Consider the following 14499-nt stretch of genomic DNA (forward strand, 5'->3'; position numbering starts at 1 on the left):
TATATTTAACATTAACACAACCAGCTATAGTTTTCTGTTTGTAAACATAACGGTAGCAGTTTTGGACGCGTAGCACCGACAGATGGACTTAGCCATCTATCTGTGCTGCGGTAGGAAAATCTGATGAGGTAGCACTGATAGTCAGAACACCGGCAGCAGTTTACGTCAGCTGTAGGCAAATTACGGCACTTCATACTCCGCTTGTCCGCAAAATGGCGACGGCAAAGGTTAAGCAAAACAGGTATCAGTTGATTGCTCAACAGTATTTAAATACTTAAAAATAAATATCTTCTGATGAGTATTCATCCGTTTACATGATCACAATACAATGTTTTGACATTTTTGAATTCTACACTTAAAAATGAACCAAAGTAAAAACAGAAATTACTTTGGAAGCTAAGAAGTAGCTAACGAGGTTCAGATTCAGCAGCTTCCTGAACTCCTCTGCTGTGGTTTCATCGGTGGGTTTGTGAGGCGGATCTGACATGGAGGATAAAAATCATTTAAAAAGCGACGCAAACTCAAGACTTTTCGCTTCCTGTCTTCGGGAGGAACAGACTCACGCCAGCCTGCGTTGTTCACCAAACAGTCGATGTGTCCATGAAGCTCCACGGTGACGGCAACCAACCGCTGAAAAGAAAATGGCCGACATTTATCTGTATTTTAATCCATAAAAGTTAAGCATTTTGCTCAAAGTACGAAGAATCTGTATTTAATTATGTATTGCTTCCCGTTTCCATTGACTCGCCTCCCTTTGTCGCTCCCCTTAACGGTAAAGGAAAGATGTGCGTTGGTTTTCTTTTTAGCAAGTAATTATGTGTAATAAAGTGGCTTCTGAACTACAATCTGACAATTGGTACAATAAATAAAAAACATTAAAAACAAAAGAATTTGATTAGAGACATCCTGTAAGTAAATGTATAAAATGAAGCCTCTTAAGCTAACCGTTAGCATCAGAAAAATTTCATAAGCGCAGCCCAGTTAAGTATATACACATATTATGGCATCAACTACGATTATGGATTATTTTTAGTAATTGATTAATCTAACAATTATTTTGGCGATTAATTAATTAATTTATTTTTTTATAAAAGCAGATTTTTAAATTTAAATATTACTAGAATGAACTCCTACAAGAATAAAGTCATAATATGAGAAAAAAGTTGTAATAATTTGGGAATGGCATATTGAGAATAAAGTCACAATAAAATCCTAATATTATCACTTTAATCTTGTCATACTACGACTCTATTATATAATATTTTGAATTTATTCTCGTTTTTTTGACCATATACAGATAATATTATCACTTTATTCTCGTAGTTTTACGACTTTATGATTTTCTTAATACTCTAAACTGCGACCGCACTCATCTAAAGATTAATTAAGAAAACAAATTATTTTCATTGACTTTCTGTAAGAAATGGGACCGTGTGCGTCTTTTATCACTTTACCTCGAGCTGGTCTTCCTTGGTGACGTCACACTCCACAAACTTGCACGAGCCAGGTCCCATCGTGCTGAACTCCGTTTCCAGAGCTTCACCTGCTGCAGCTGCAACACACGGTGGCTGCAGGTGACACATTCTGCAGCTATTTGTTCGCGTTACTGTGTGTTTTATTTACGTATTTTGCAGTTTTGCTCAACACCGACCTCCTATTGCGCAAAACACCACTTTGGCTCCATTTTCCACTAAAAAGAAGACGCAAAAAATAATCAGTGCTCCATTTCTTTTTTGTAATCTTAGCAAACAAACACACTGTAAAAACAAATATCCACAATACCAAACGCTTTGACAATCCCTCTGCCGATGCCTCTGGATCCTCCAGTGACAATAACCACTTTGTTTTGGTAGCGCAGCGGCATTTCGGTGCGCAGCGTTTATCTGCAAAACACCACAAGTTATTATTTGATCAAAATGTGAAGCTGACTGCTTCTCTCTCCTCTCTGCTTTGTCAAATACTGCGCAGTTGTCGTCAACTGTTTGTAAAGTTCAAAGTCCCCCAAAAAACAACTCGTTTTGCTCTGAGGCGTTCAGGTGCTGAACAAACGATCGGAAATTCTGGAATTCGCTGCAAAACCCAAACAATTCATGGAAAGCTCAACTTACTGGTACATACGGGATCTTCAAGACAATTTACCTCCCTTTATTCATGCAATCATAAACGTAACTATATCTGGCATTACACTGTAAAAAAAATTTACACTGTAAATTTTGTTGATATTAAATAGTTTTTTTTTAGATAATATAAATATTTGTTTCTTTTATAAATTATTTCAACCTCAAAATAATATTACACAGAACATTAAGTTGTGAAGTAGAACATGTATTTTTTAAATATAAATATTCAGTATGAAATAAAAAATGTATATTTTTAGATAAATTAAATCTCAAAATAAAGTTTCACAGAACATTAAAATGTGAATTACAACATATATTTTTAAATAATATAAATATTTGTCAGGAAATTAAAAAATACATTTTTAAAAAACAAAATGTAAAAATAATGCTATACTAAGTTATGAAATACAAGAATTTTTTGATTAAAATTTTGAATTGATAAATATCAAAATAATGTCAGACAGAACATTAGGTTTTGTATTACATGTATGTTTTAAATGGATGATATAAATATTAAACAGTAAATAAAACAAATACATTGTTTTAAATTAATTCAATCTACAACATGTATGTTTTAATAATTTAAATAATTGGCAGGAAATAAAAAATAATTAAATAAATCTGAAAATAATGTTATACGGAACATTAACAAGTATTTTTTTGAAAATAATATAAATAATCAACAGGAAATAGCAATGATAGTCAATATATTATGATTATTATGCAGATATGTACACTATTCATGCACTCACCATGTACAGTATGTTTAGTAGATTTAACAGGCTGACATTTTCAGACAGCAAAGGTGGGGATTGGTTGTGCGGGGGCTTAGCGGCACTCTTGGATCAGGGTCAAAGATTAAATTTCAACCCTGCAGCATTCCCTGGGGCGGCGTGTAACAGAGAGGCTGCTAGCGAAGAGACCCACAAACAAGCCTAACTCCAAGTGAGCGCTGCAGATTAACACCACAGCGGCCCCTGAAGGAGCCACGCCGCCGCCGCCTCACCGTGCACAAAAACACCGGGAGGGCTTTCCTGGACATCCTGATGTGGAGAACGGCGAAGAGTCGGCTGCAGACGGAGGGAAGGGAGACGGAGGCAAAGCAGGAGGAATATGTGGAGGTGTGAGTAGTTGGAGCTCCTGCAGTCAGGTAAGGAGGAGGAGAAAAGTCTGATGGTGAGTCGTATAAAAACTATGCATAAAAAACTAGAGATGTAACGATTAATCGTGATTAATCAATTGACAAAATAACCGTCAACTAAATTAGTAATCGATTAATCGTTAAGTCAAGTATGCAGACTAAAAAAAAGGCAATTTGGTGGAAAAACAACACATTCAGAGCAGTAATTAAGCAAAAAAATTCACTAGAATATAGACATTTACCATTTGAGATTATAAAAACTTTTTTATGTAAATATGTTAAACCCATAACTAAAGTGGAATCCATTTAAATTCACCTGGTTCAAATTCTGTAAACAAAATCTCTCATTAAGCAATTATTAATCAGTCAATCCAAGAAAATAATCAACAGATTATTCCTACACTGCACTGTTATGTGAAGCAGGAAAAGCTGAGTATTTGTGTTTAGCTGCAGATGCATCCTTTGCTACAAATAATCAAGCGTTCAGTAGAAGAATGCTGTTATTTCATTTTAGGCAGTATAAAGTTTATTTTCTTATTTAAAGAAGGGATTGAAGTACTTCTCACATCTTTTAACATATTTCTAATATTGCATAACAACAATGAAGAATAATAATGAAAAAACTGCAGAAGGTGGCAATTTTTATGTTATTGATTAGTTGTCAGAACAATCTATAACTAAATTATTTGTTATGAAACCTAAGTTTTTAGGTAGCAGGGCTGGGCTTGGCAGTGGTTGCTAGGTAATGAGGCGGGGCTTGGCAGTGGTTGCTAGGTAATGAGGCTGGGCTTGGCAGTGGTTGCTAGGTAAGGAGGCGGGGCTTGGCAGTGGTTGCTAGGTAATGAGGCTGGGCTTGGCAGTGGTTGCTAGGTAATGAGGCGGGGCTTGGCAGTGGTTGCTAGGTAATGAGGCGGGGCTTGGCAGTGGTTGCTAGGTAATGAGGCTGGGCTAGGCAGTGGTTGCTAGGTAATGAGGCGGGGCTTGGCAGTGGTTGCTAGGTAATGAGGCGGGGCTTGGCAGTGGTTGCTAGGTAATGAGGCTGGGCTCGGCAGTGGTTGCTAGGTAAGGAGGCGGGGCTTGGCAGTGGTTGCTAGGTAAGGAGGCGGGGCTTGGCAGTGGTTGCTAGGTAACGGCACAGTGCCAGTGGAATGTGAAATAATAATCGGGAGGTTTTTGGAAACTGAGATGAAACTTACATTAAAACGTCAAAAATCAGCTGGGTGTTTTTTAGACGCAGTTTGAGACTCAAACGAAACTGGAAAAATGTGCAAGATGTAAATTTTACATTAAAAAGAGTTGTCTGCATCAACATGTGACTTTTTAATCCATCTGTGTCTCATGGCTCAGTCTCGATTGTTTGATTTTCAGAGAGACGCAACCCAAAGAAAAACCCAACGCCGAGAAATGGAAAATGAAGACAAGCGAGCCGGAGACGAGGGGGAGACGGAGCAGAAACAAAAAGCCGATGAGCTCAGCGACGAACAAAAGCAGAGCAAAGACAAGTACAACAAGCTGGAGAAGGAAAGCAGTGAGAAGGAGGTGCATGGCGAGGCCAGGGTGGCGAGCCGCCGCCCCTGTACGAGCGGCTGGGACTTGAGTGAACGCCTGGCCATCAACGTCTCGGGGATGCGTTACGAAACCCAGCTGCGCACCCTCGCTCAGTTCCCCGACTCCCTGCTGGGCGACCCGCGGCGCCGGCTACGCTACTACGACCCGCTGCGCAACGAGCTGTTCCTGGACAGGAACCGCGTCTGCTTCGACGCCATCCTCTACTTCTACCAGTCGGGCGGCAGGCTGCGGCGGCCCGCCAACATCCCGCTGGACATGTTCCTGGATGAGCTGCACTTTTACGAACTCGGCGAGGACATCATCGACCGCTTCAAGGAGGACGAGGGCTTCGCCAAGGAGGAGGAGAGGCCTCTGCCGCCCACAAAGTGGCAGCAGAAAATCTGGATGTTGTTTGAGTATCCCGAGTCTTCGGGTGGAGCGAGGATCATCGCCATCATCAGCGTCATGGTCATCGTCCTCTCCATCCTCATCTTCTGCCTGGAGACTTTGCCTGAGTTCAGAAACGAGAAGGAGCGGCGGGAGGTGAGGAGGACAGGTTGGCATGAAGGGTCACTTTGAGTGCAAAGGTTAAGCCCTGACGCCCCGGTACTGGGGCAGAATTTAGGTTGGGTTGTTTTCACACCTGATAGTCCAGTAGCGTCACCGAAATCGCAACATTTTGCTACATTTGCAGTTCGGTTCTCTTTCACACTGCACTGAGTCAAACTTACCAAACTCTTTGAAAAACCTGTTCCCCTACTTGCCTGTGGGGGCGCTGTACCAAGAGCCACTAAAGAAAACGATTAGAAAACCTCTGAAAATGTTTGATTTTATAAGAAAAATTTATAAAAAAACTTTTTTTTACACATTTGTGTAAACTGTTACTATGTTGTGAAAGCATGTTATTAAATTACTAGTGAAAAACTCAAGTTCCTTCACCTCCACCCAGCTAACTACAACCAGTAAGAGCCAGGAGTCTTAGCGCTGCCTATCACAATCTTGTGTGACGCTGCTCATCCTCCCTATCCTTGCTCTCTGCTACACTGCAGCTAACATAACTTGGTGTGAATGCTATTGCTAGTTAGCATAGCCACCAAATAAATGGTTTTCTTGTAATGGTATGTTGTTTTCCCATCATTAGCACACTAAGCAGCGTACATGAGCTTGATCGACAGCGCTAAGACCCTCCTCCTGGATCTGATTGGCTGTTTATGGTCGGGAGCGGTGCGTCTATTCAGACCGATTACACACCGGGGTAATTAGATCGACTTTTTTAACAGATATGTATAAACAAACATATTCTTCTTAAAACGTTACATACTGCAGCTTTAATCTGCAGACAAGTGTCACCATTTTTATTTAAAAATAAATGTTAAACATGACAATAAGAGGAAAAAAGCGGGCAAAGCAGCAGAGAAAGTGACGTCAGTGAACCCGATCCACTCAGACGGAGTGAAGACATCATCCTGTCGGTGTTCAGTTAGAGGAGGAACACCGTGTAGATGTTGAGCTTGTTTTCACCAACAGGCACCTGCCGTAGTCATCTGGGCGATTCTTCAAAACCAGCCTGAAGTGAGAGTGAATGAGAAGCGCAGAAGAAGTGAGCGAGAAGCAGCCAGAGCTGGTCTAAGGTTTCCGCGCCATGAGACCCGGACGGCTAAACTTAGCCTGGACGGCCGTTAGAGAGCATCGACACATAAACCGATGTCCGTATTAATAAACGCGGTGACTCACCGGCTCTGAAAACGGCTTGGAAAAGACGGCGGCAGATCAGCTTTTCGCCGCAGGATGAAATTAGAAACGACGCAGCAGCGTTCAGGAAGTCTTCAGGTTCTTTGGGTCTTTTAATCGGTGATTTCTTCAGTTTGTACCCATCTTCTGTCCAGTTCCTGGCGGTTTTTGTTTGCAAAGCTACTTGACTCTGACTTACTAAGCAGTCAGGATATAAAATGCTCCCACTCTGCAAAACGCAAAATTTTACCAAGTATTTTTGGTAACATTTCTGGTGAAAATATCTCAAAAACACTTGAAAAAAGACTGAGCTAAATTAAAAATAAGATGGAAGATCTTGTTTAGAGTCAATAATTTCTTATTTGTGAAAAAACAGATTATTTCACTTGTACGATGATGTATATTTATTGTTGACAAAAAAAAAAGAGTAAATTTCCACCAAAAAAAACTCTGAAATTTTGAGATTAAGTTCAGAAATTTTCTACAGAGCTAGAAGAAACTCAAAAAAGAGAGGAAATTTAAATTACAGCGGCACTATTACTTTTAAAAAAATCAATATTAAGGAATTATTGACTTAAACCAGGCTCCTATATCTTGTTGGAAAGTCATTGTAAGTTAGTTTTTTGTACCAAGATATTTGCATTAGAAACTTGACAAAATACTTATTTTTTTATGGAAATCAAATAAAAACTAAAACATTTTTACATCATTGGTCATAAATCCACTGCTGCAGAAAATGTTCGGACGAAATCCAAACCTAATCGCTTTCCGGATGTAAAATCTCACAAACATACGTTTTCTTAGATGTTGATAAATTCATTGTGTTGCTTTCCAGCTGACATAAAAGATCAGAGTTATGCATGAACCAGCATTAAAGCTGCATCTACAAGTGGAAGTCTAATGTAATCAAACTCAGATTAGTAACATTTATTTGCCAAAAAAAACCTACAGATATTTTGCAAAACAACAAAAAAGTGATGGGTAGCGAGAAACATTAAAGGGAAGTTTAATTTTCCAGCTGAAACTAATTTAATGTAATACTTTGGTCGTGTAATAAATCCTTCTTTCAGAGAGGTTACGGAGTTCATTAAGAGCTGAAAGAGGAGATGGAGATGTTTGCTCAGCTGCGTGTTGATTTTGGAATATCGTTCATCCCTATTATTTGATTAATCCGAGCTGAATTATGAAAACATCGATCCAGATGAGGCGACAAACCTTGAAAAACACAAAGCCGCAGCATTTAGGTTATATTATCCGGCTGCGTTTCAGCGCAGAGCCATCAAACGTTTACTGTAACTTTATCTAACTTGTTAAAAGACTCTAATGCCAAGTTATGTCAGGCGAGCATTTTCCACCCAGATAAAAACAAACATCTGAGTTAAATGAAGCGCCAGATGTCCGTAATTCAAGCCAGAGTCACATGAACTTTAGGTTTATTTGTGTGTTCAGAAATAGAGAAAGTCATTTCTATAGAAGTTGGTGGGAGAGTGAAAAAGGAGAGGAGAGAAAAGGTTATCACCGTATCACAGATCTCGTACTCATCACGGATATCTTGAAAATGTTTTCTCTGCTGTAATCACCGTCTCCATGGAGACGCAGATCTGCTCGGAAACCTTCGTCACACCGAAGATCCAGACTTTGGTGTGACAAAGTATCCAGAACATACCAAAACTCCCACTTAAAATATGAATATTTTGGTCTGTCTGATTATGTAATTTTTAAATATTAAATGATTGAACAGTTACTCTGTACTCTTACTTGAATAACGTCTTGGACGGCTTTTACTTTTACTTAAAGTTCATTAAGAGCTGAAAGAGTAAAACAAGTTGAAGTAGAGCTACTCTTACTTGAGGATCATTATTGGTTACTCTACCCACCTTTGGTCACATTTGACTAGAAAGGCGCCGTTACCTAGCAACCTCAGCGGAACTCCACCCGTTACCTAGCAACCCCAACAGAGCTCCAGCATGTTTGGTCCTTTGGTTTTACCGTAGTATGCGCTGCTGGAAAAGAGAAGCGTGTTCATGTTGGCCCTTAAAATAACAAAATTTCCACGTAACTTTTTATTCTTGTCAGTCTAATCATATAATTTTAAAATATTAAACAACTGATATTTTGATAAGTTACTCAGTAACTTTTTTACCAAAATACTTTTTTACTCCTGAGTAATTTCTTGGATGACTAATTTTTCCTTTTTTGGCTTGAGTAAAAATATGTTGAAGTAGTGATACTATTACTTGTATAATATTTGGGTACTCTACCCTCTTCTGGTTGTGAACGAGGGCAAAGATGTGGCAAAGATCAACTGGTTGGGCCCCACATGACTGAGACCTCCATTCCTTGAAAAGTTTTCTAAAGTAGCACCAAAAATCAGAGATTTTAACAACAACAAAAAAATCACAAAAACAATCGCGAAATCCCGAAAGAACTTACAAAAGGAAGAAAATCAGTATTTTCTTTGGTTGTGACTGTTACTTCTCCATTTATCTTTCAGCAATACACAACCACTCTTCACCCGACCATCCCCAACACAACCATCCTGGTCCCGCCAAAGTTCTCCCCATTCCAGGACCCGTTCTTCATAGTCGAGACCATCTGCATCTGCTGGTTCTCCTTTGAACTCATCATGCGCTTCATCAGTGCCCCGAGCAAGATCCTCTTCTTCAAGGACATCATGAACATCATCGACTTCTTGGCCATTTTGCCCTTTTTCGTCACAGTGGGCACGGAGCTGGCCAAGGACAAAGGCACGCCGCCGTCCGTCTCCCTGGCGCTCATCAGAGTCATCAGGCTGGTGAGAGTCTTCCGGATCTTCAAGCTTTCCCGTCACTCCAAAGGCCTCCAGATCCTCGGTCAGACGCTGAAGGCTAGCCTGCGAGAGCTCGCGCTCCTGATCTTCTTCCTCTTCATCGGCGTCATTCTGTTTTCCAGTGCTGTCTACTTTGCCGAGGTGGACAGTCCTGAGACGATGTTTACCAGCATACCCGAGTCGTTTTGGTGGGCTGTGGTGACCATGACCACGGTGGGCTACGGGGACATGGTTCCGATGACGGTTGTGGGAAAGTTGGTTGGGTCCATGTGCGCCATTGCGGGTGTGCTCACCATCTCCTTGCCGGTTCCCGTCATCGTTTCAAACTTCAGTTACTTCTACCACCGAGAGATGGAATGTGAGGACAACAGGGAGTACCACCATGTCTCCACATCGCTCTGGGAAGACAACAAAGAGGACGACGAAGAGGACGACGAAGACAACGGGACGGATCAGGATCCTGAATTCATGGGGGATCGTGCACTTCTGCACGAACAGAGCAGGGCGATATGTCCGCCGCTCAACGGGAACCTCCTGGCTGGGCTTTGTGCAGAACAGGGAGGAAGAGATCAGGAAGGGATGAAATTACCTCTCAAAGAACCTCTGGTCACCCAAGTGTGACGAAAAATATTTACACTCTGACACTTTTTGCACGTTTTTGTACTTCGTTTTGGGTTTCTGCTGCTACTAATAACAACCCAAATGCTTAACAAAAAAACCCAAAAAACACACAACTCATATTTTTGGCAATAAGTTAATGTTTTTGGTATTTAAGAAATGAGCAGTTTCAAACATCTACTGAGTATTATAATGTCACAAATCAGCAGTTACTGCCCTAGTAACCCCAGTGGAATTCCGCCCGTTACCTAGCAACCCAAGCTGAGCTTCAGCATGTTTGGTCAGCTGGTTTTACTGCTGTATAATGGCTGCTGTTGAATGTTTTGTTGTTGCGTTTTTGTTGGTTGTGCAGAAGGCTCCACTTCTGCTTTTCAAAGATACAAGGTTGTATAATTGCGCGTCTGTTTGCAGCCATTTCCACGCGCGAGTGTAAACGTTGATTGGATTTAAAGTGACAAGACGCCCTAAAACAGGGAGCCCCTTCTTAAAGAAGCTGAAAATAGTCAGACTAAAATCTGATTGTCAAATAATAATTTTGTGCAAAAGATATAATGAACATGTTTTGTGTAGACCTTTCCTAAACTGTTCAAGGAAACGTCACCTCTAAGGATGAATTTGAACACACATTCAGCCGGTTACCTTGATTCTCGTTGCTCAGGGTTTTGTGTGATAACATTTTGCAAAGTCTAGAAGTAAACTTTGTTTTGTTTCCTGTTTGTTGTTTCTCCGGTTACTGCAAGCTATGACAATGTTCTCCGCCTTTAAAAATGTTAAAATAAATCAGACTTTCCTGGCAGAGGCAAAATGAAACACTGAAAAATCCAACATTTAAAAGGAGTACATTTGAAGGAAAATCTGTTGTTGCTTCAGTCCCTTCTTTACCTTTAGAACTGTCGTTCTCTGCAACATTTCATAAGATTAGAGAGAGAGAGAGATCTTTACACAATCTTTTTAAATCGGCTCATTATCCTCTTTTTGGATTGAATTCATAAAGAATGTTGATTTTGTCTGGTAAACCATTTCTTTAAGTGGTTGTGCCTCTTAAAGATCTTTTTAAGATCCGTTTTTCAGTTTTCTTGCAGGCTAATAGAGTTCATGATGGCATGAACTTCAACAAGGCCCACAGCATCACAGATTCTCCACCATGCCCAGAGCTACATATTCAGCGTCTAACTAAACGTTTAGCTTTTTGCTAAATACTTAGCAAGTTTAGTTTACAAACAAAATATTTAGTGAGTAAGCTAAATATTTTGGTCCAAAATAAATATTTAGGTGGTAGACTAAATATTTAGTTTAAGAACTACCTAGTTGGTTGTAACTATTAGTTTTCAAATCCATATTAACATATTAAAATATTTACATATTTAAATATGTTTAGATATGTCCTTAAAACCAAATATGCGCTGGTGACATATTTGTATTTAATTAACACTAACATATTTCATTTGTATTTAGTCTACACCCTAAATATTAAGTTTAAATATTTAGCTTTTGAACTAAATATGTAGCTTGTTAAATATTTAATTTGAAATGTTGATATTTATAAATTAATGAATAATGTTTTTTTTTTTTATATTACTAAATATCCCAGAATATCCCAGACCCCAGAATTAATCTACAAAAATGGAACTAGGTAAATATTACACAACAACCTTTTTTCCTCTTTTTTTTTTATTAAATTAATTTTTTTATTAAATTAATCTACAAAAATGGAACTAGGTAAATATTACACAACAACCTTTTTTCCTCTTTTTTTTTTATTCCAGTTTTCAGTCATGACTTTACTAACAACTCCCCACATTGTTTAACCACTTCAACAATAATCTAATATTTAATTGATTTTTTCCCTTTATTTTGTGTTTTCAATACAACATTTCAGTTTTAGCATCTTGGCCGATTCAATCATCATCTTATCTATTCATTGTGCAGTACTTTGTTATTTTAAAGTGCTATTATTTGAATAAATATGACAGTTTATCACTGAGGCTCTAGCATCGGCTAAATGTTAGCATCGGCTAAATGTTAGCATCGGCTAACTGTTAGCATCGGCTAACAAAGAACGTGTCTTTGTTGATCGATGTCAACAAAGACATCGATCATCGGCTGGCGGTTGTGAACTCACCGGGTCCAAAGCCAGATTCTGTGACAAGGAACTGATCCAGAATCAGAGAGAGAGACGGGAAGAAGCCGATCTGAGGTCAGAGAGGTCTGGACGTGTTCGAGCTGGATCAGAATCTGACGACAGAAACAGCCACCGTACTTTTTAATCCACACCACAAAAGGCAGAGCAGCCAAAAATTACACCCAGAGAGAGACTAGCGCTACTTCAACATGTTTTTACTCAAGTAAAAGTAAAAGGTAGATAATTTGATGCTCTTACGCAAGAGTATCAAATTATCAATCATTTAAGATTTAAAAATTACATAATCAGACAGACCAAAACATATAGCTAAGTGGAAATTTTGATATTTTGGTATAACATAATTGCAAGATTACCAAGCATTAGGGACACACTGCAAGAAAATCATCAAATTACAAGCATGACGTTATAATGACTTTATTCTGGGAAATTTTTGTCTTAACATGGCTCTAATACTCTTAATAATACAAAACAACAAAATCAGGCAAAATCAAGTAAAAGTAAAAAGTAATCGTCCAAAAATTACTTTTTCTTATAACAAGGGGAAAATGTAATCAGTGAAATAATCTGCTAGTACTTTTGTAAAATCAGTCTTAAGGAATTTTTTTACTTGTTTAATTCTTGCTGAAAACTTACTTATAAGTTAGTTTTATCCTATTTCAAATGTATTAAAATATTTGCACTAAATCGTAGAACAAGAATGCTTGCAGTATTCTTCTTTTTATATTATTCAGTCAGAATAAACGCTCTAAAAAATTTTTCTTTACCTGAAGTCGTTTGACTGTAGGTCTTTAAAAGAATATGTGTAATTTATTAGGTTGTGTGGACGCCATGTTGTCTGCAGATGTTTCCATATATACATGTTCGTCCTTCTTTACTTAGAAAAGATCATGTTTTATCTCTGCATGCCTTCCACATGACTCGCTGTGCAGCGACTCCCGGAGAATGTGATGATCATGAAAATGAAAAAAGCTTTTTCTTTTATTTTCTAAACGCCTCGAGGCGTTTAAACGCAGACACACAATGGATGACGATGATTCTGCTCCTGATTTTTTCCCGGTTCTTAGTGTTGGGAAATCTCAGGATTTTATGAGTCAGGTTCGTGTGAGGAAGTTTTCAACCTCTAGAGGTCAGACTGTCATAAAACAGACGCTTCCTGCTTTCACTGGCTTTGATTTATGACCTAACATTTAAAAGAAAATCTGTCATCTTAACATGATATTACTCATTTATACCACATGATCAAAAAGATTTAAGTAAAGATTAAAATTTTACAACTTTCACTGCAGAACACAGGTGATTAGTTTTACCGGATATTACCTGAAACTGAAGCTACACTGCAAAAACACAAAATATTACCAAGTAATTTTAGACTAGTTTAACATGCAAATACCTTAATACACTTTAAATAAAACAAAACTAACTTATAAGTAGCTTTCAGCAAGAAATAGGAGCTTACTTTAAGTCAACAATTCTTTAATTTTCATGAAAAGTAATAGTTCCACTCTGCTATTAGTTTTTCATAAATATTAAGGAATTATTGACTTAAAACAAGCTGGTATGTCTTTCTAAAAAGTTACTTGTATGTTAGTTTTGTCTTATTTTAAGCATATTACAATATTTGCAGTAGAAACAAGACAAAAATATTTCGCCCAGTTTCTAGTGCAAATATTTTATTACAATTAAAATAAGACATATTTAACTTAGAAGTAACTTTTCAACAAGAAATAGGAGCTTATTTAAGTCAATAATAACTGAAAATTGATCAAAAGTTCTAGTTCCACCAGCAGATTATTTCACTTATAACGTGGGGTAAAATATCTTATTATAAGTTAAATAATCTGTACTTTTTCATTAATATTAAGGAATTATTGACACAGTAGAGGTCCTAGAAAATACTTGGTAAGATTTTGTGTTTTTGCAGTGCAGTCCCTTCATTTTTACAGTAAAAACAAAAACTAATGTACAAATAGCTTTTCAAAAGGAGACTGTTTTAAGTAAATAATTCTTGACTACTGATGAAAAGTAGAAGTTTTTCCCATGTTTACTTATAACATGGGAAAATGTCTTGTTGTAATTGAAATAATTAATATTTGTTCATCAATATTAAGGAATTATTAACTTAAAACAATCTTCTATATCTTGCTGAAAAGTTACTATTTATTTATTTATTTACTTATTATTATTTAATTTTGTCTTATTCTAAGTGTAATAAAACATTTGCACTAGAAACTCGACCAAAATACTTGGTATGATTTTGTGTTTTTACAGTGCAGTCCCTTCATTTTCACTGAAACTCTCTAAATCCTTCAGGTATTTGGGAAACATAACTTTTTCCTCTGCAGGGTTGATGTGTGGAGACCGGTCGGGCCAGAACCTGACACCAGCTGGT

At 38.1% G+C, this 14499-nt stretch overlaps 2 protein-coding genes across 2 annotated transcripts; one reads left to right on the forward strand and one right to left on the reverse strand.

Moving 5' to 3' along the window:
• Positions 1–423: 423 nt before the first annotated feature.
• On the reverse strand, positions 424–2033 carry hsd17b14 (hydroxysteroid (17-beta) dehydrogenase 14). Its single transcript, XM_032587330.1, has 4 exons — positions 1783–2033; positions 1652–1690; positions 1455–1552; positions 424–630 (listed from the first exon to the last, which is right to left on the reverse strand). Exons 1-4 carry the CDS (start codon positions 1862–1864, stop codon positions 424–426), a joined length of 426 nt encoding a protein of 141 aa, XP_032443221.1. The 5' UTR covers positions 1865–2033.
• A 957-nt stretch (positions 2034–2990) lies between these two features.
• Positions 2991–10095, forward strand: kcna7 (potassium voltage-gated channel, shaker-related subfamily, member 7). The gene is made up of 3 exons (XM_032588138.1): positions 2991–3270; positions 4630–5352; positions 9035–10095. Exons 2-3 carry the CDS (start codon positions 4666–4668, stop codon positions 9968–9970), a joined length of 1623 nt encoding a protein of 540 aa, XP_032444029.1. The 5' UTR covers positions 2991–3270; positions 4630–4665; the 3' UTR covers positions 9971–10095.
• The last annotated feature ends 4404 nt before the right edge of the window (positions 10096–14499 follow it).

The sequence above is a fragment of the Xiphophorus hellerii genome, chromosome 16, assembly GCF_003331165.1.
Source record: "Xiphophorus hellerii strain 12219 chromosome 16, Xiphophorus_hellerii-4.1, whole genome shotgun sequence".
Taxonomy (NCBI): domain Eukaryota; kingdom Metazoa; phylum Chordata; class Actinopteri; order Cyprinodontiformes; family Poeciliidae; genus Xiphophorus; species Xiphophorus hellerii.

Bases quoted from the DNA above. Each gene is read 5' to 3' on its own strand.
- hsd17b14 (XM_032587330.1), bottom strand. From the start codon at position 1,864: ATGCCGCTGCGCTACCAAAACAAAGTGGTTATTGTCACTGGAGGATCC. The intron at 1,691-1,782 runs GTATTGTGGATA...TCTTCTTTTTAG, and splicing joins AGGGATTGTCAAAGCGTTTG to TGGAAAATGGAGCCAAAGTG. The intron at 631-1,454 runs GTAAAGTGATAA...TTTTCTTTTCAG, and splicing joins CCAAGGAAGACCAGCTCGAG to CGGTTGGTTGCCGTCACCGT.
- kcna7 (XM_032588138.1), top strand. From the start codon at position 4,666: ATGGAAAATGAAGACAAGCGAGCCGGAGACGAGGGGGAGACGGAGCAG. The intron at 5,353-9,034 runs GTGAGGAGGACA...TTTATCTTTCAG, and splicing joins ACGAGAAGGAGCGGCGGGAG to CAATACACAACCACTCTTCA.